Consider the following 18,979-nt stretch of genomic DNA (forward strand, 5'->3'; position numbering starts at 1 on the left):
TTCCCCACTGGTCCAAGCTTCAAGCTCCACCATGACGGAACCCATCTCCATCACCGCAGACATCAAGCATGAGGTTGAGCCATCTACTGAAATCAACAAAAGCGTGAATGGCTCGCCCCCTGCTGCTCCCGAGGCAGCGGTCAAGGATCCTGCTGTCTCTCCCGTTCCGGCGGAGACGCTGCCCAAGACCGGAACAGCATGCAAGAAGCATACGGATAAGGCGGAGAGGAAAAAGAAAAAGAAAAATATTAAAAAGGACGACTCATCGGACTCAGAATCTTCTACAGCATCTCCTACTGACTCTGATTCCGATACCTCAGTCACGGACTCGATCGCTAGTGACTCGGAGCCGGACCGGCGCAAGAAAAATCGGCTGCGTGCAAAGGTTCAGGCCAAGCGATCTCTGAAGGATAAGAAAAAGCGCAAAAAGCGCAAGCAGCGGGGTCGCAAGACCGCTTCGGAGGCTTTTTCAGATACCTCCAGCGATTCGGACACCGAGGCAGACGGCTATGAATCGGATTCCTCATTGGATGAAAAGCTTCTGCGGAAGCTGGTTGCTAAGCTCACCGTGAAGAAGCGCAAGCGCCTGCGTGATCAAACAAGTGATGATGCGGGGTCAATCGATTCTATCTCTGAAACTCGGCGGGAAAAGCGGACCAAGAAGAGAAAGCCAGCCTCCAAGGTCGCCTTCAAGCGTGTAGATCAATGTAAGTCATCCTGATAATTGTTTGTCTGGCTTTGGTACTAAGCATGGTTACCATTAGTGTGGGACAGCACGATTCACAAGTACAAGCTTACCGAGACGGTGGATGATCCTGGTGCGGACGAGTGGGATCAGTACATTTTCACGGTGCGCCGCAAGTTCAATTGGGAGAACAAGTTTCTGGAGACGGTGGTGGACATCAAAAGCAAGCCCCTCCGCGAATCCCTGGCAAAGGTGATGGATGGCGTCAAGGGCGTCAGTCTCGTGCAGGAGCCCGCAGTTGTTGACCCGAACATGCTGTTCCTGTACCTGGAGGAGGCACGACAGTACATGAAGGAACTCAAGCAGCAATCGCGCGACGACAAGAAGCGCAAGGCTCGCAAAGCAGCCGCTACCAAAGCTGCCCATCTCAAAGTGCTGATCAAATACCTCGACACGGACTATGCGACCATTAAAAAGACCCTTTATCCACTTTTGGAGGCCAATACTATCACGTTCGAACTTCTGTGGGCCCTTTTCAAGCCCAACACCATCGCATACACTCCAACGTACGGAAACACCGATGAGCCCCGAGCTTTCAAAATCGAGTATGCCATCAAGGAATCTTCCTTCATGAAAGGACAATGGTACAGCATCGAAGGCCGCTACCTGGAGTATGATGGAAAAGACTTTGGATTTGGAAGCATGGCTGCCGAGGTAGAATCCTTCCAGGGAGCACGTAAGATCACCAGTCTCGCCTGCTTCCCACTGCAATACCACCGTGATGCCGAGGGACTGCGAACCCGTCTCGTCGAGCGTGGCAAACGCTTCGTGGCGCTTCGTGGCATGAACTACCGCTTCCACAAAGGAATGGCATTCTACAAGAAAAAGCGCTCTGTCGGCAAAGTCAACATCGAAAGCCGAGTGATGATTGATCCGGCCATCCACCGCCGCATCAACCCCAATTACCCCATCAGTACAGTCCGTCCTAAAGATCCGGATCTTATCGATGCTTCCGATGCTGGAATCAGTGACCTGGACGACAGCGATAGTGAAGGCTGTTGCTGCGGGGGCTCTGACTCCGAAGACGACCACGGTGGCCAGTCGGATACCCCGCGAACCGTGTACAAGGTGATCGAGGGTGAAGATGGGAACCCTCGCGTCGTGCAGGTAGAGGTTGATGAGAACGGACTGGAGATTCAGAAGGAGAACATCGATCGCATTGAAGGCACTGCAGGTGTCATCGGCCGCGAGTTCACCGAGGAGGAACTCCTTATCGCCAGCCCTGTCGTCCTGGGCTTCGCTTTCAGCGAGAAGATGTGGCTCGAGTTTACCATTTCGGGCATCAGCGACATCGACTGGGACAAAGAGGCTTTTGACTCGCTCGTTCTCCCAGCAAACCAAAAGTCCATTGTCAAGGCCCTCGTCGAGTCACATACCTTCCACGCAGCTCAGAACATTGACGACGTAATTCAAGGCAAGGGCAAGGGTCTAGTTGCCGTTCTTCACGGCCCACCCGGCACAGGAAAGACCCTAACGGCTGAAGGAATCGCCGAGCTACTCCGCCGTCCTTTGTACATGGTCAGCGCAGGCGAACTGGGAACCGACTCCCGCTCCCTGGAAGCAGAGCTGAACAAGATCCTCGATATTGCTCACTCATGGGGTGCAGTTCTCCTTCTCGACGAAGCAGACATCTTCCTTGAGAAGCGTACCATCCACGATATCCATCGGAACGCCCTGGTCAGCATCTTCCTCCGTCTGCTGGAATACTTCCAGGGTATCCTCTTCCTGACCACAAATCGGGTCGAGACCTTCGACGATGCCTTCCAGTCGCGTATTCACGTCGCCTTGCGATATGGTGATCTCGCCTCCAAGGCAAAGCGCAGTATCTGGAAGATGTTTCTGGAACGAGTACGCGCTATCGAGGGTGTTCAAACTGCCGAGTTCTCGGAGAGTGATTATGATGTGCTTTCACGGCACACGCTCAATGGTCGACAGGTAAGCTCTTTCATCTGTCATTACCTCATCCAAAACTATAATCGAATATGCTAAACAAATTCCAGATCAAGAACTCGGTTCGCACTGCTCAAGCACTGGCCGTCAACGAAAAGACCCCTTTGTCTATGGACCATATCAAGCGCGTTCTGGACGTGGCCGAGACCTTCGATCAGGATCTTCGTGGTGGAACCGGTTACCTGGATGCCATGCGCAGTTACACTTAGGTTTGATTTACTCGGAAGTAACTCGATTAAGATTTTGTGATGACTTACATGGCCGAGTAAAAGGCATCAAGAATGGGGCATCCATCTTCCTTTCCTTTTTCGGGAACTATCATTATGTATGCAGCTGTTTATTGTTTAGTGTCTACTACTGTCTACTATCTACCTTATAGCGAATTATCTCTATTTGAACGAAATAGCATTATAACATGAGATTTCATTTACGATCAAATTCACGGATTAGACCGATATTCATTAAGGCAATCATATCGATCTAGAAATACAAGGCCAGGCGCTCTGAAACGCAGAGAAACTGGAAAGGTTATGGTGGTATACAGTGACTTTTTAAGGGTTAGCCTTGACGAAGTCAACACCCTTCTGGATGTTCTTCTTCAGGTCAGCAAGGCAGGCATCGAGGAGACCCTGCTCGTACTCGTTGACCTGGCCAACGGGGTGAATTTCCTCAACACCGTTGGGGCCGAGCTCGACCTTGGAAGCGAAGAAGTCAATACCCTGGTCCTTGTAGAGGGGAGAGTCAACGAAGGTAGGCTCAATGACACCCTTCTCGCCCTGGGCGGCGCGGAGAAGGGACTCGGCGAAGCGAGCACCGGCCATAGCCATGGAGAGGGTGGCGGAACCGGCACCGTCCTTGGCCTTGACAACCTCGTCACCACCGAACTGGATGCGGTTGACAAGGGCGTCGCGGGCCTCACCGGCAATGGAGGGGTGGCCGGACTGGGACAGGAGGGGAACGATGGTCACACCGGAGTGGCCACCAACGACGGGGACCTTCTCGCCGGAGGGGTCGGTCTTCTGGACCTGGGAGATGAAGCGCGAGGCGCGGACAACGTCCAGGGTGGTGACACCGAACAGGCGCTTGGCGTCGTAGACACCGGCCTTCTTGTAAACCTCAGCGACGATGGGGACGGTGGAGTTGACCTAGGAAGATGTGAGAAAGGCTGATCAATTGGTTGTTAGGTCAATTTGGGAACATACAGGGTTGGCGATGACCAGAACCTTGGCCTTGGGGGCAGCCTCAGCGGCGGCCTTGGCCAGGTCGCGGACGATGGAGGCATTGGTGTTGAAGAGGTCATCACGGGTCATGCCGGGCTTGCGGGGAACACCAGCGGGGATGAGGATGATCTCGGAGCCCTCGAGGCACTCCTTGAGGCCAGCAGCATCGGCAGCGTAGCCAGTGACGGTGCTGTTGGTGTTGATGTGGCTCAGATCAGCGGCGACACCTAGTTGGAAGTCAATTAGAATTGAATTGCAAAGCTAATGGCAGTGGAACATACCGGGTCCACCACGGATGTCGTAGAGGGCGAGCTCAGAAACACGGGGGTTGAGCTTCAGCAGCAGGGACAGAGGCTGGCCAATACCACCGGCGGCACCGAGAACGGCGACCTTGGAGGCCTAGGGAGAGGGTTAGCGATAAATAAAAAGAATTGAAGGAATTAATCGTGACTGACCTGGCTGGCCGAAGCGGAGAAGGCGCGCTTCTGGAAGACGTTGAAGGTAGAGCGAGCGGCAAACATGATGTCTGATGATGGGGATGAAGAAAGAAGAGAAATGGGAAGGGGAAAAGAGGTAAGAAGGTTGGGGCCCGGTGAGTTGGGGATCCACTTTAGCACTTCCGATGTCCCGGTCGTCAGCCAAACAACACTGGCATCCTCGGGCGGAATCGCTGTTTTGGACTCGGGTAGAATTGGAATACATTTTGTGTACATGTGAACATGTATACATGTATACTACTTTACAATGTTGTTCAGAACAAATGATATTGTTTTGTCATTTCTCAAACATTTCAACGCCATCGCTGATGGAAAGCCAACCCAATCCGGAAAAAAATGTCCACCATACAAAACGTCCGAGCGTCAAAGTATACAATCAAAAGTTTACCGCAAGAAGTGCAGTACCAACCAACAGAACAGTATGAAAATTATCACGCCGCCCCAGAATATCCATTTGTCTTGTCGAGCTCGTCGCTCAACCATGCGGATGGTATCTCCGCTCATACCCAACGTATTGGCAACACTATACAATCTCCTCTGGGTACCCTTCAATACCTCTCGCTGTTGACCTAAATCTGCCAGCACTGCACGTCCTCGGTCCAAAAAGTCATCTAACTGAGTGTTTGTGTTAGAGAAGAAAGACTGTTCGCGCAACGCATGGCTTTCGCGGGTGTGATCGGCGGGGCCACCTCCAAAGCTTAACCCGGAGGATGGCGCAAAAGAAGATGAGGCTTGTGGGAGGTTGGATTGAGCGTAGGGGTTCTCGGGAGTAGCGGCGTGGTGTGGTCGACGACCTAGAAGCTCACTGCGGTTGGTAGCCGATTGCTAAGAAGTCAGGTCAGTCAAGGAGCTCCTAGAAAAAACTCAATTCCTGGTTGCAACAGATTGCAACTTACTGCATCCTCTCGCTCTTTGCGCAGCCGGTCAAATTGTGTTCGATAATCTGCCAGCTCATTGCGGAAGTTCTTCACCCGGTCAAAGGCCTTTTGTTGCTTCTCCGGAATCAGTTCCTTTTTCGACAGAGCTGAGTAGTCGTCGATAGTTCGCGATATGGAGGCTAATGACGCAGCGATTTGGCCTATAAGTAGTAAAGGTTAGCTACCTGTAGTTTCGACACATAGATCAAGAGACGCACCTTGTAGAGCGGCCGAAGAAGTCGCGGGAGACTGCGCAAACGTGTCCAAATCCCGACGAATGGCAGATGACTGCTTCAATGCGGAGTTGAAAAGAGAATTCTGTGTGCGTGAGCTAGGGTCTCGTGTTGTCTGCGATAGTACATACCATGATGTGGGTGGCGGCAGCTGCCACGTAAAGGTTTGCAGTTTCAAAGTATACAAAGAGGGAAGAAAGTCAATGGGAGTATCAGTATTATAAGAAACCGGGAGTTGGATCCACCTGAACACCTCCAAGCTGAGAGTAAATTGATCCAAGGTTAAACTGAGCCCACGATTCGCGCGAGGCCACATGTGTGTTTTGGCCGCTGACCGCCTTCAGGCGTAGCTTCAATTAGGCTTATAGATCCTTCAGGCTCCTTGCCACTGCTATGTCCTACAATCTCTTTTTCCAATAAATAGGGTTTACTCTTCTTATTGTGAATGAATATAGCTATGGGCAATAAAAAATGACGAATTCATTGACTGCGTTCACGTCAAAATGGTATCGTTGAGGGTACTAGTACAAGCCCGACAGTCCGACTCCGTTCGCGCCAAAAGACAGAATGCAAAGCCACAGAAGAGCAGGGATGGTGATGGTATATTAAACAGAACTCAAGCAGGGACGTGGTTTAGAAACATCTAGCAACCTTATTTGGAAGGGTACTTGTTCTGCAGGAACCACCTAACGAGGGATTAGCACAACTGCCCAGACTCCAGAGACATCACCAGAAACCTGAAGCAAATCCACGTTTCAGGTTGGAAATTTAGGTACTTACTTGCTGGCAAAGTAGTCCACAACACCGAACGCACCGACAGCACCAGATACGAGACCGACCAACTCCCACGAAAGCTTGCCCTGGGCGTGTTTGTGGTAGGCACCGTAGCCCAGACCAGCACCAATCACAGCACCCAGAACAGCATTGGTAATGTAGACAGGATTATCAGAGTTGGCATACAGTCCGCTGTTCTTCGCCTTGCGGGCCTTGGCCTTCTTCTCGCTGGCCTCGCTAGCCTTGCGCTGCTCGGCCTCAGCAGCTTCGCGCTCTAACCGCTCAGCCTGTGTGGTTGTCTTAACTTCCTGGTTCAGGAAATCAGGATCGACAGTGTTGACATGTGGGGAGTCGACGTCGATGAGGGAGGCGGTGCTCTCGGACTCGTCATGGTAGATGCCACCCACGCTGGGGGCGCGGCTGGAGGTTGGTTAGCATCGGTGCGATCTTTCAGTGGAATTCTGGCTTTTGCAACTTACGCCTATAGGTTTCATTAGCTTGCGGTCTATCTGATGGCACATGTAGTACTTACATCCTCGGGAGCCTGCTTGGGGCCCTTGGCAGCAGCGTCGGCGTAAGACATGATTGATGTGATAAAGATGAGTATTTGGTTAAGAAAGGGGGATGGCTGTAGAGGTCCGGCGATCGTGAATTTAGAATATTATGGATGAGATCAGGCGAGGGGGGGAAAGTCATTTTATACCACATGCGCAAGGAAACCTTGGAAGCTCCGCCGTGTGACATCACGTCATTGATTTGGTGGAGCCAAGACCCAACGAACATCTCTATGATACCATAACATCCACGCCTTGTACCTTTATTATGATAGATAGAAGTAACTGAATACCTCTCTATATCTCTTTCATACTTCATAAATTCATCAATTTGCTGGCCTTCTCTATACAATTTGTGAACGATGCTAATAACATGACTCGCAGCCACTGACGTGCTTCCCGCTCTGGTCTCATGCCACCACCCACAGGAACTTTTTCTGGAATTTTTTTCGATTTACTATTTTCCTTGTTCTTTATTTACAGTCTACTTTCGGGGGAACCAGCTAGACAGAGCTCTGCATGCCTGCATGTTATTAGCTGTCGCATTCTTTCGTGCTGTGGGGGCAACCTACGTTTGCGGCTTGAGAAATCCTCCAAAGAACTTGCCAATTTCCCGATGCTCGTCAAGTTTCCATATGGCGGACACATCTATGTGAAATGATCAGCAATAGCCAAAGATATTTATATGGGGCTTGAAACTTACACTGATCAGGTCGGACGATGATCAGAGCCCCTTGTGTCGGATCGATGCCGAGGAACTCATATGCATGCCCGTGGCCCTTGTTGTAACTTTCATCATCGTAGTATATCTTATGCAAATCTGCGACAGTTATAAGCAATTGGTCCAATAACTAATTGGTCCAATTTGGAGGGGAAAACATACCCCTAGTTTGATTCTTGCCAGCCACTGGGTAGAAACATTCGGGGATTTGCTCCAATTCGATATCATGTCGCTTTCCATGGCCAATCACGATAGTCTCGATTAGACTATCGACATCCTGCGATGTCGGTGTGAACATATGGATAGGTCCGTCGCGCGAGAACAGATACTCTCCGATCTATAGGGCATTAGGATAATCATCTCTGGGGTACGAAACAGACTCACCGTCTTCAACTTGCTCCGGTTCTCTGCAATTGTGAGATCACCCACAAATGCCATAATACGCCACCGGCCATCCGACTTAAGTGTCGTCATAAGCTGGAGAGGCTTTGAGTCACAGACCCGCACGACCTGTGCACTGGGCAGTCGCATGCCAATAACAACATTCGAAGCAAGTTCAGACTCCAAAGCAGTGGTGATGGGGCAAACGTCATACTTTGCTGTCAAACCAGCTGTGTATTTTCCTGCTTTGATAAAACCTTCCTGGAATTCCGCCGATGTGTTGGCTCCGGACGAGAATAGCTTTGCAAAGTAGCGATCAAAGTTGATCAGATCGATGGCAGTCTTTCTCCGCTCTAGGACATATGTCTCGAGCAGAGAAGGATCGGCTAGACCTGTCAAGACTTCACCAAGCTTCCAGCCAATATTGTATCCATCTTGCAGACTGACGTTCATACCCTGGCCAGCTTTGGGAGAGTGGGTATGACAAGCATCACCAGCCAAAAAGACTCGATGATCCTTGTGGAAGAAATCGGCGTGGCGCTGACCGATTGAGTACGCAGACCACCATACAGTCTCGGCAAAGTCAATCTGATATGGATGCAGAATCTTCTTTGCCTGACGCTGTAGATTTTCCAGAGTCACATCTTTTGGGTTTGTCCCCGAGGGAAGCTCGGTATAGAATCGTGTGAGATTGTTGTTTCCGCCTTCTCGGGGGATGATCATGATAGTTCCTGCTTTGGAGCGAATGGCCGACTTTTTGCGGAAATCGGGGAAATTGGTACGAGGAACCATGTCCATCACGCCCCAAACTGCATCACTGCTATCTCCAATCATCTTGTATCCCAGAGCCTTGCGAACAACGCTGTGAGCACCATCGCACGCCTATGTTCAAATATTATTAAAAAGGCCTCAATGAAGAAGTTGAGAAATCTGTAACTCACCAATACATATTTTGCCGCAAATTGCTCTGTCTTTCCATCGCGTTCCGCAGTCACAGTAACAGGATAAGAACCAGGATCAGAAGCAGTAGCACTAGCCACCTGCACATCGGTCACATTGTACCCATAATCAATCCGCTGATCATTGTATTCCTCCATCCGCTCAATAAGCAGCCCGTTAATACGCGCCTGATTCAAGATAACATGTGGCAGATGTGACAATCCAGGCTGCGTATCAGCCGTCCGACCAGTCCGCTTGATACCTGCCCCATCATCCGCCCAGAAGCTTACTTCAAGAACATGGTGAGCCTCGCGCAGCAACTCTTCGCCAATTCCGAAACTCTCGAAAATCTCGACAGTCCGACACTGTACACCATCTGCTTGTCCCATCTTCATGGGGCCATCACGGCGCTCCAGAATCTTGCATCGGATGCCGTAACGGGCGAGCCAGGTTGCGGCGCAGAGACCAGCAGAGCCGCTACCACAGATGATGACGTCGAATTTTTCCATTTTGGCGCTGTAAAGCAGTGTATCTGTTTTGTACCTGCATTTTTTCCATGCGAGGGATCTTTGTTAAATAGGCTGCAGATGAGGTGTCATAATTTGGAGTAGATGGGGATCCACAGCCGGGAGTGGCCCGAAAAGTGTTTGACCAGTATGCTTCTTTTTCGCAGTAAAAATGTGCCGTTGAATGTACCTTTTGATTCAAACTTCTTTTACTCTTCCCGATCTATCCCCGCCAGTGCCGCCACACTCAGGGCTCGTACTCGGCCTCCGAGAGTCTCTGCAGTGCCGTTATTACAATAACTTCTAATATCTCGTCCCGAACAATTAGAGGTCCATCGGGATATATTCTTGTCATCTGCCGACGGTGATCCTTGGAAACTGTACTGTACAATTTTACCCGCTCGTGTATATTTGAGTTAATGTATTTCTGCTTATCTAGCCGGGTTCCCCGAAATTGAAGTATGTCAAATCGTAGAGGATACATTTTACAGTACATCATCCATGGAGGGTAATAGAGACGTGAAAATTGCACTCGCCCTCTGGACAGGATTAGGTATGCATCTAAACCCTTACTATTACCTTTAAATGTTCAGATGTTATAATTCTCTCATGCAGAATTGCCTTCAAATGTTGCACATGTGGGCTCTAAATAGCCATTTCATGCCATCCTCGGGCGTTCATTGAACATTGGATTTTCAGGTGCTCTGAAAAGCTCGCAATTACGACCCAAAAAAGAGTCGTAGCCAAGCACATATTATATCTAGATACCTACTTATATGTGTCCCCTTTCCGGTCGACATACTGGTGGAGACGACATGATAAACCTCAATGTTGGAAGCGGCCATGGCGAGTCACGAGGATCGGGCTTACAAACTAAGAAAACGCAAGCATTCGTTCAATCTTGAATATCTCTTCAAACATATAGAAAATGGATTGTAGTTGCTAAATCAAAGACAAAAGGACCGATGCTGGTCTAAGGGGGCATAGGAGATTTTAATACAGATTACAGTAATGTGGGTACTGGAGTCGTGGCAGCTTTTACAGCATAAGCTCGAGGGGGTTCTCGACAACCTTCTTCAGCTCCTTGATCCACTCACCACCGACGGCACCGTCCACGACCTTGTGGTCGAAGCTGCCGGTCACGATGATCTGGTCATCCCACTCGGTGACGGTACCTTCTTCGGTCTCGACGGGAACAGCGACCTTGCGAACGGTGCCGACGGCCAGGATACAGGCCTGAGGGGGGTTGATGATGGCGGTGAAGCGCTCAACAGCGGGGTTCATACCCATGTTGCTGATGGTGAAGGTACCACCCTGGTACTCCTCGGGCTTGAGCTTGTTCTCGCGAGCACGCTTGCCCAGGTCGCGGACCTGGTTGGAGATGCTAGACAGACCCAGAGCGTGGGCGCCCTTGACGATGGGGGTGATCAGGCCGGTGGGGGTGGCGACAGCGACGCTGATGTCGGCGGACTTGTGCTCGCGGATGACGACCTGGCCGTTCTCCTCGATCCAGCTGGAGTTAACCTGGGGAACCTTCAGGAGAGCGGAAGCGCAAGCCTTGATCAGGAAGTCGTTAACGGAAAGCTTGTACTTGCCCTCGGCGGAGGCGTTCAGGGCCTGGCGGAGTTTGAGGAGCTTGGTAACCGACAGGGTGGTGGACACAAAGTAGTGGGGGTTCTCCTGCATGGACTGCTTCAGACGGTTGGCAATGACCTTGCGCATGCCGCTGACGGGAACATCCTCGTAGGTTGGGGCAGCGGTGGCGCTGGGCGTGTACTTCTCAACATCCTCCTTGGTGATCACACCACCCCGGCCAGTACCCTTCAGGGACTTGATCGGGACACCCTTCTCAAGGGCGAGGGCCTTGGCCGCGGGGGAGATGGAAGGCTCACGGTCCAGAGAAGGCTGGAGCTTCTCACCGGAGGTCTCGGGCTCGATGGCGGCAGGCTCCGACGAGGGGGCCGGGGCCGAGGGCTCCGATTTCTTGGGCTCCTCCTTCTTCTCAGCGGCCGGGGCGGGCTTGTCACCACCAGCATCCTCCAGGGAGAAAGACTCGAAGGCAGAGACATCGGCACCCTCCTCAACAAGAACGGCAATGGGCTATTGATAGGGGAAACGGGTTAGATTTCGGATTCCGAGGGAAAGCTCGGGATATTTCTTACCGAGCCAACGGGGACCTCCTTCTCGCCGGTCTCCTTCAGAACCTTTGCAAGGACACCCTCATCCTGGAACTCAAAGTCCATCTGTGCCTTATCGGTCTCAATCTCGACCAAAACATCACCGGGCTGGAGGCTGTCACCGGCCTTCTTCTGCCACGCGCCGACGTTTCCTGCAGTCATTGTCGGCGACAGCGCGGGCATGCTGATGATGGTGTGGGGAGGGAAGGCTATAAGATAATTATAGGTTAGATGAAATGAAAACAAAGGGTTCGTCGAGGATTCAAGTAGCCATACACTTGGAGGCATAGAAGCGGGAGAGAGCGGAGATGGAAGGCAATTGAGATCTGCGCGCAAAGAAATCATCAATATCATTTCATAATAGACAGAATTCATCCGATAGCACATACTGCAGGACTTCCTGGAATTTGTAGGCAGCCTGGGGACGGCGCATGGGGGTGGCGCCCCGGACCATGAACATGGCGCTGGGGGTGCGCATTCTGGCGGCAGCAGCAACCATTTTAGCGAAAATTGCCGGCGATTGTGAAATCAAAAAGGCCCTCGACGCTGGGATTATAAGTAATGAAGAAAGTCCGGCACGGAAGTGAGGACGTGGAGGGCCGGATATGAGGAGTTGGGGAGAAGAAAGATGGCCTCTTAGCGGGAAACTTTTCGTTGAGCTCCTAACAGCCTTCGGTGAACCACTCGAGCGCCGGATCATTGGGGGTCATGTGATGTCATGTGACAGAACCTTGAATTTATACCTTTTCGTGTTTCCTGTTCCTGTCGTTACGTGTTAGGGCCTAGATGTGACATTTATTATGCTTCGATTTGACCGGTCAAATTATTCCGTCTACTCTCAACTGTCTAACCTTCCTTTGAGGTGCTTCGACATGTAGATAAATTGGCTTATCATTGCTTGATACGGATATTGATACGCCCAAAACAGGCTGGCGCGACCGGTCGTAGCCGGCATGGTCACGTGAAAGAGGGCCTAGCTGACATAATCAGTCCCGGATTCATTATGTAAGTGTTATTTAGCGTGGCTGAGTGCTTTCGGTCTAAACTCGATTCGGAGAGAAGAGAACACGCAGCGCCCCCATATGCTTTGCACCATAGCATCCCGCTTCCAGCTCTCATAGCCAATTCTCCCCGTTCGATGTCCTTGATCTTATCATAGATCCCCTCCGCCCGGAGTCTCCTTGACAATGGCGGACGTCGACACTGGCTCTGAGCCAATTCATCAACCCGCAACCGACTCCGAGAAGCCTCCCGTGGATACTACTATCGAATCTCCCCCGGCCCTAAGTCCAGATAAGTCGAATCTATCCGAAGCGACAGAATGGCAAGAAACGACGGGAAAGGGGGATGAGGAGGTTGAAAAGGAAGAGAAAGAACCTCAACCTGAAGAAGAACAGGAGGAAAAGCCCGAGGTCCCGCCAAAGGATACAACAGAAGTCGAGACACCCACGCTTGAAGACGGACCACCAGAGATCCAGGAACACAAACCCAGCGAAGATAATGAACGAGACACAAGAATGCGATCCGACTCGCGGTCCACCACCGCCACTTTTGCGACGGCACGGGGAGGCGCGGTCAGTTCAGCCGTTTTCATTGTGACAGCTCTCGATACCATTGCTGCCTCGCGGGAAGCTCGAAGAAATAAAGAGCTGGATGATTCCGTCCAAGTCGCTCTAGCCAACATCAAGTCAGAGCGCATTGATCCGGAACTCATCTTTCGCCCGCTTCACCTGGCAAGCAAGACCCTCAGCGTGCCCCTTCAAGTAACAGCGCTGGATTGTATTGGAAAGCTCATCTCCTACTCCTACTTCGCCTTTCCCTCCGCCGAGTCCGCAAGCGATGCCAACCCCGAACAACCACCCCTGATCGAGCGAGCCATTGATGCAATCTGTGATTGTTTCGAGAACGAAGCCACCCCCAATGAGATCCAGCAGCAAATAATCAAGTCGTTGCTGGCGGCGGTCTTGAATGACAAGATTGTGGTACACGGAGCTGGTCTCCTGAAAGCCGTTCGCCAGATTTACAACATCTTCATATACTCCAAATCCAGCCAGAATCAGCAAATTGCCCAGGGCTCCCTGACGCAGATGGTGAGCACGGTGTTTGACCGGGTACGAGTTCGGCTGGACCTGAAGGAGCTTCGAACTCGTGAAGTCGACCGTCTCGAAAATGGCTTGGATGCGTCCGCTAGCGATCAGGGTCAAATTTCTGAGGCTGCATCGGTATCGGTGGACCAGTCGGACCAGCCGGACCAGCCGGACCAACCAGTCACCAAGGAACCGACAGCTGAGAAACTCACTCTGCAGAGTTTCGAGTCGCCCAAGGAAGTGACCGGCGTTAATGACAACGCACCGACTACAGTTACCCGTGCCAAGGCGGCGCGCTCAACTCGGTCCATTTCAGGCATCCCCGAAGACCGCGAGGACGATAGTTCTGCCGAGGATGATGTGGATGAGGTCTATGTCAAGGATGCATTCCTGGTATTCCGGGCCCTGTGCAAGCTGAGCCACAAGGTCCTAGGCCATGAGCAACAGCAGGACCTGAAGTCCCAAAACATGCGGTCAAAACTCCTTTCCCTGCATCTTATCCACTACCTGATCAACAACCACACCAGCACTTTTACCTCTCCTCTTGCTGCTATCAAGAACAGCTCGACCAGCTCGGAGGCCATGACACTCCTTCAGGCAGTGCGGCCTCACCTGTGTTTGAGCTTGAGCCGAAATGGCTCCAGCTCGGTTCCTCATGTGTTCAAGGTTTGCTGTGAGCTCTTTTGGTTGATGCTCACGCACCTGCGAGTCATGATGAAGAAGGAGATCGAGGTTTTCATGAAGGAAATATATCTGACGATTCTCGAGAAGCGAGCCGCTCCTTCTTTCCAAAAACAATATTTCATGGAGATCATAGAGAGATTAGGTGGTAATCCCCGCGCCTTGGTCGAGATTTATCTCAACTATGACTGTGACCGTACTGCTTTGGAAAATATTTTCCAAAACCTCATTGAACAGTTGTCCCGACACGCCAGTGTGCCCGTCGTGACCAGTATTGCGCAACAGCAACATTTCCAGGAGAGTCATACCAAAATGTCTAGTACTGGAACTGAGTGGCAGCAGCGCGGAACACTCCCTCCATCTCTCACCACCGCTAATATCACCCCTCCACCGCAGCCAGCTGCTCCAAACTTGCCATCAGAGTATATTTTGAAGCAACAGGCCCTTGAGTCCCTGGTAGAAATCCTCCGGTCTCTTGACAACTGGGGCGCACAACGCCCTGATGATCAGCCCGCTCAACAGGATCCCACCGACTCCTCCAAGTCAATAGATCAAGCCCGCGACTCCATGGATACTAGTGCACTGATTTCTCCACGTCCTGATGCTGTTGAATTCGCCACTGGCCGCTCCACTCCCGTGCCCGACGATGATCCCAACCAGATTGAAAAGGTCAAACAGCGCAAGATTGCCCTGATGAATGCTATCCAGCAATTCAACTTCAAACCTAAGCGTGGTATCAAGCTGTTCCTCCAAGAAGGATTCATTCCATCGGATTCTCCTGAAGATATTGCAAGCTTCTTACTTCGCAGCGAGCGCCTTGACAAGGCCATGCTGGGTGAGTACCTCGGCGAGGGTGATGCTGAAAATATTGCCATCATGCATCACTTCGTGGACAAGATGGAATTCACTAAGCGTCGTTTTGTCGAGGCTCTGCGGTCGTTCTTGCAGCATTTCCGTCTTCCTGGAGAGGCGCAGAAGATTGATCGTTTTATGCTTAAATTTGCGGAACGATATACCACTCAAAATCCTAATGCATTTGCTAATGCCGACACTGCTTATGTGCTCGCCTACTCGGTCATCATGCTTAACACAGACCAGCACAGTGCCAAGATCAAGGGACCGCGGATGACCAAAGAAGACTTCATCAAGAACAATCGTGGAATTAACGATAACCAAGACTTGCCATCAGAGTACCTGATCTCTATCTATGACGAAATTGCCAACAATGAAATTGTTCTGGACACTGAACGGGAGCAGGCTGCGAATCTTGGAATCCAAACCTCTGCTCCGACTGGCCTTGCTACCCGAGCCGGCCAAGTATTCGCAACCGTTGGTCGTGATATCCAGGGAGAAAAGTATGCACAAGCATCCGAAGAGATGGCCAACAAGACCGAGCAACTTTACCGGTCCCTCATCCGGGCTCAACGCAAGACAGCGGTCCGTGGTGCCCTTTCGCGCTTCACCGTTGCTACTTCGGTTCGACACGCTGGGTCGATGTTCAATGTCACTTGGATGTCCTTTTTGTCCGGGTTGTCAGCACCGATGCAAGATACCTCGAACATAGAGTCCATTCGGTTATGCATGGAGGGACTCAAGCTGTCAATTCGTATCAGCTGTGCCTTTGACCTCGAGACTCCTCGGGTAGCTTTCGTCACAGCCCTAGCCAAATTCACCAACCTCGCTAATGTGAAGGAAATGATGCCAAAGAACTTCGAGGCCCTGAAAGCAATTCTTGATATCGCAACTACCGAAGGGAATCATCTTCGTTCTTCCTGGCGCGATATCCTCACCTGCGTCAGCCAACTTGATCGTCTGCAATTGCTGAGTGATGGTGTAGATGAGGGCTCACTGCCCGATGTCTCTCGAGCACCGTCGACAATGGATTCTCCGCGTAAATCCATGCAAAGCACTCGCAGCAAGACTCGCACACGCTCTGTCCATGGCCCCTTGGCTTTCCGCATGGATATTGCCATTGAGAGCCGGTCTGCCGATATGGTCCGTGGTGTAGACCGAATCTTCACTAACACCGCAAACCTCTCGCACGAGGCTATCATCGATTTTGTCCGTGCATTGAGTGAGGTCAGCTGGCAAGAGATTCAGTCCTCAGGGCAGAGTGATTCTCCCAGAACATACAGTCTTCAAAAGCTGGTCGAGATCAGTTACTACAACATGACTCGAGTCAGGATTGAATGGTCGAAGATTTGGGAGGTCTTGGGTCAACACTTCAACCAGGTTGGCTGCCACGGCAACACTACCGTTGTTTTCTTTGCATTGGACTCGCTGCGACAGCTGTCGATGCGTTTCATGGAAATCGAGGAACTTCCTGGTTTCAAGTTCCAGAAGGATTTCCTCAAGCCTTTTGAGCATGTCATGGCGAACAGCACCACTGCTTCCGTCAAGGATATGATCCTCCGGTGCCTGATCCAGATGATACAGGCCCGTGGTGATAATATTCGGTCTGGATGGAAGACTATGTTTGGAGTCTTCACCGTTGCTGCGCGAGAGCCATATGGTAAGTTCCATTTTCCTGACAAGCAGGTCAAGTACTAACCATAAGCAGAGAGTATTGTGAACATGGCCTTTGACCATGTTACCCAAATCTACAATACTCGTTTCGGTATTGTGATTACTCAAGGCGCCTTCGCAGACCTCATTGTCTGTCTTACTGAGTTTTCTAAGAACTCCAAGTTCCAGAAAAAGTCACTGCAGGCAATTGAGACGCTGAAATCCACAGTTACCAAGATGCTGCGCACTCCAGAGTGTCCGCTCTCCCACCGTGGTGGACCTGCGCCCAACTTCCAGGAGGAGGGAACCAACCTTGCCAAGCAACTTACTCGCCAGTCTCAAGAAGAGCAATTCTGGTATCCGATCTTGATCGCCTTCCAGGATGTACTCATGACTGGCGATGATCTTGAAGTCCGATCCCGGTATGTTCTCAACCCCCGCTTCTCCTTCACCAGCTAATCAGTCCCAGCGCACTCACATACCTGTTTGACACATTGATCCGACACGGCGGGGACTTCCCGCGGGCTTTCTGGGATGTGCTTTGGCGCCAACTGCTTTGCCCAATCTTTGTGGTCCTGCAGTCCAAATCCGAAATGTCCAAGGTCCCCAACCACGAGGATCTCTCTGTTTGGCTGTCCACCACCATGATTCAGGCTTTGCGGAACATGATCACCCTCTTCACCCACTACTTTGATTCGCTTGAATATATGCTGGGTCGATTTTTGGAGCTTTTGACTCTGTGCATTTGCCAGGAGAATGACACGATCGCGCGCATTGGTAGTAATTGCTTGCAGCAGCTGATTTTGCAAAATGTCTCCAAGTTCCAACAGGAGCACTGGAATCAGATTGTTGGGGCCTTTGTTGAACTTTTCAACAAGACCACCGCGTACGAACTGTTCACAGCGGCGGCTTCCATGACTAAAATGACAGAAACTGCCACCAATGGTGACGTTCAGGCCGCCGAGGCCGCGGCGGGATTGCCATACACGGGTGACCTGCCCGATGCTCTGCAGGCTAATGGCTCTCAAAGTACTGCCTCACTCCACGACGGAGGTGATCCACCCGCTCAAAGCGAGGCTCGCGCTGAGCTTGAGGACTACCGGCCCCAGGCAGATTCGCAGCAACAACCAGCTGCAGTCACAGTGGCACGCCGTCGGTTCTTCAACCGGATCATCACAAATTGTGTTCTCCAGCTTCTGATGATCGAGACTGTTCACGAACTCTTTTCCAACGACACTGTCTACGCTCAGATCCCTAGCCCCGAACTCCTACGATTGATGGGTTTGCTCAAGAAGAGCTACCAGTTTGCTAAGAAGTTCAACGAGGACAAGGAACTGCGCATGCAGCTCTGGCGCCAAGGCTTTATGAAGCAGCCCCCTAATCTCCTGAAGCAGGAGAGTGGCAGCGCGGCCACTTACGTGCACATCCTCTTCCGAATGTACCATGATGAACGCGATGAGAGGAGGAGCAGTCGCGCGGAGACCGAGGCAGCGCTCATTCCGCTCTGTGCAGACATTATCCGCAGTTTTGTCCGTCTTGAGGAGGAGACCCAGCACCGGAATATCTTGGCCTGGCGACCGGTAGTCGTGGATGTCATTGAGGGATACAATAACTTCCCCCAGGAAGGATTTGATAAAAATATCCCAATCTTCTACCCCTTGAGTGTTGAACTTTTGAGCCGCGATCTCAACCCCGAGATTCGCATCGCATTGCAGGCCCTGTTACGCCGCATCGGTGAGGTCCGACTAGGTATTGCTCCGCCCAATGCATCGGATGCGCCGATCAGCCCGCGCAGTTCCATCTCCCAGAAGACCTCCCGTCGTGACAGCCGAACTGCCGAATGATGATTTTGGTGTTTTCGGGATACCACCCGCGTTTGTGATATACGGGTGACCCTGGCGTTCAAATGTCTTTTGTCTAGCCTGTTTGATTCAGATTTGTGACTTGTTGCCTACGGGCTTGACAGTTGTTTTGTTTCTAGAGATGCATAGCTGTATTGTATAAGACAAAATTTCTTTCCACCAGATGCGAGACTCCTAGATTCCTAGAACACCCCGTTCGTTGTAGCTGCCACTGGCAAGGTGTGCCCTAG

General features: G+C 51.4%; 7 protein-coding genes across 7 annotated transcripts; 2 read left to right on the forward strand and 5 right to left on the reverse strand.

Moving 5' to 3' along the window:
- Window positions 1-31: 31 nt before the first annotated feature.
- On the forward strand, window positions 32-2,904 carry N7520_004853 (ATP-binding protein; the record flags this gene model as incomplete). Its single annotated transcript, XM_057138787.1, has 3 exons — window positions 32-707; window positions 765-2,680; window positions 2,746-2,904. 3 exons carry the CDS (start codon window positions 32-34, stop codon window positions 2,902-2,904), a joined length of 2,751 nt encoding a protein of 916 aa, XP_056996994.1.
- Window positions 2,905-3,246: 342 nt separating this feature from the next.
- Window positions 3,247-4,436, reverse strand: N7520_004854 (malate dehydrogenase; the record flags this gene model as incomplete). Its single annotated transcript, XM_057138788.1, has 4 exons — window positions 3,247-3,840; window positions 3,898-4,142; window positions 4,197-4,314; window positions 4,371-4,436. 4 exons carry the CDS (start codon window positions 4,434-4,436, stop codon window positions 3,247-3,249), a joined length of 1,023 nt encoding a protein of 340 aa, XP_056996995.1.
- A 360-nt stretch (window positions 4,437-4,796) lies between these two features.
- N7520_004855 (golgi SNAP receptor complex member 2 family protein) lies at window positions 4,797-5,878 on the reverse strand (the record flags this gene model as incomplete). The annotated part of the gene is made up of 3 exons (XM_057138789.1): window positions 4,797-5,237; window positions 5,309-5,490; window positions 5,548-5,878. 3 exons carry the CDS (start codon window positions 5,876-5,878, stop codon window positions 4,797-4,799), a joined length of 954 nt encoding a protein of 317 aa, XP_056996996.1.
- Window positions 5,879-6,214: 336 nt separating this feature from the next.
- Window positions 6,215-6,919, reverse strand: N7520_004856 (uncharacterized protein; the record flags this gene model as incomplete). Its single annotated transcript, XM_057138790.1, has 4 exons — window positions 6,215-6,248; window positions 6,343-6,756; window positions 6,816-6,817; window positions 6,869-6,919. 4 exons carry the CDS (start codon window positions 6,917-6,919, stop codon window positions 6,215-6,217), a joined length of 501 nt encoding a protein of 166 aa, XP_056996997.1.
- A 448-nt stretch (window positions 6,920-7,367) lies between these two features.
- N7520_004857 (putative phenol 2-monooxygenase) lies at window positions 7,368-9,440 on the reverse strand (the record flags this gene model as incomplete). The annotated part of the gene is made up of 6 exons (XM_057138791.1): window positions 7,368-7,413; window positions 7,463-7,538; window positions 7,594-7,710; window positions 7,774-7,948; window positions 7,996-8,874; window positions 8,934-9,440. The coding sequence occupies 6 exons, from the start codon at window positions 9,438-9,440 to the stop codon at window positions 7,368-7,370; spliced, it is 1,800 nt and encodes a 599-aa protein (XP_056996998.1).
- A 1,035-nt stretch (window positions 9,441-10,475) lies between these two features.
- On the reverse strand, window positions 10,476-12,113 carry N7520_004858 (putative pyruvate dehydrogenase complex, dihydrolipoamide acetyltransferase component; the record flags this gene model as incomplete). The annotated part of the gene is made up of 4 exons (XM_057138792.1): window positions 10,476-11,537; window positions 11,600-11,823; window positions 11,891-11,940; window positions 12,004-12,113. 4 exons carry the CDS (start codon window positions 12,111-12,113, stop codon window positions 10,476-10,478), a joined length of 1,446 nt encoding a protein of 481 aa, XP_056996999.1.
- Window positions 12,114-12,801: 688 nt separating this feature from the next.
- On the forward strand, window positions 12,802-18,731 carry N7520_004859 (Arf family guanine nucleotide exchange factor SEC7; the record flags this gene model as incomplete). The annotated part of the gene is made up of 3 exons (XM_057138793.1): window positions 12,802-16,894; window positions 16,943-17,309; window positions 17,357-18,731. 3 exons carry the CDS (start codon window positions 12,802-12,804, stop codon window positions 18,729-18,731), a joined length of 5,835 nt encoding a protein of 1,944 aa, XP_056997000.1.
- Between the last annotated feature and the right edge of the window lie 248 nt (window positions 18,732-18,979).

The sequence above is a fragment of the Penicillium odoratum genome (genome assembly GCF_028828045.1).
Source record: "Penicillium odoratum strain IBT 22623 chromosome Unknown utg000004l_segment0_segment0, whole genome shotgun sequence".
Classification (NCBI taxonomy): domain Eukaryota; kingdom Fungi; phylum Ascomycota; class Eurotiomycetes; order Eurotiales; family Aspergillaceae; genus Penicillium; species Penicillium odoratum.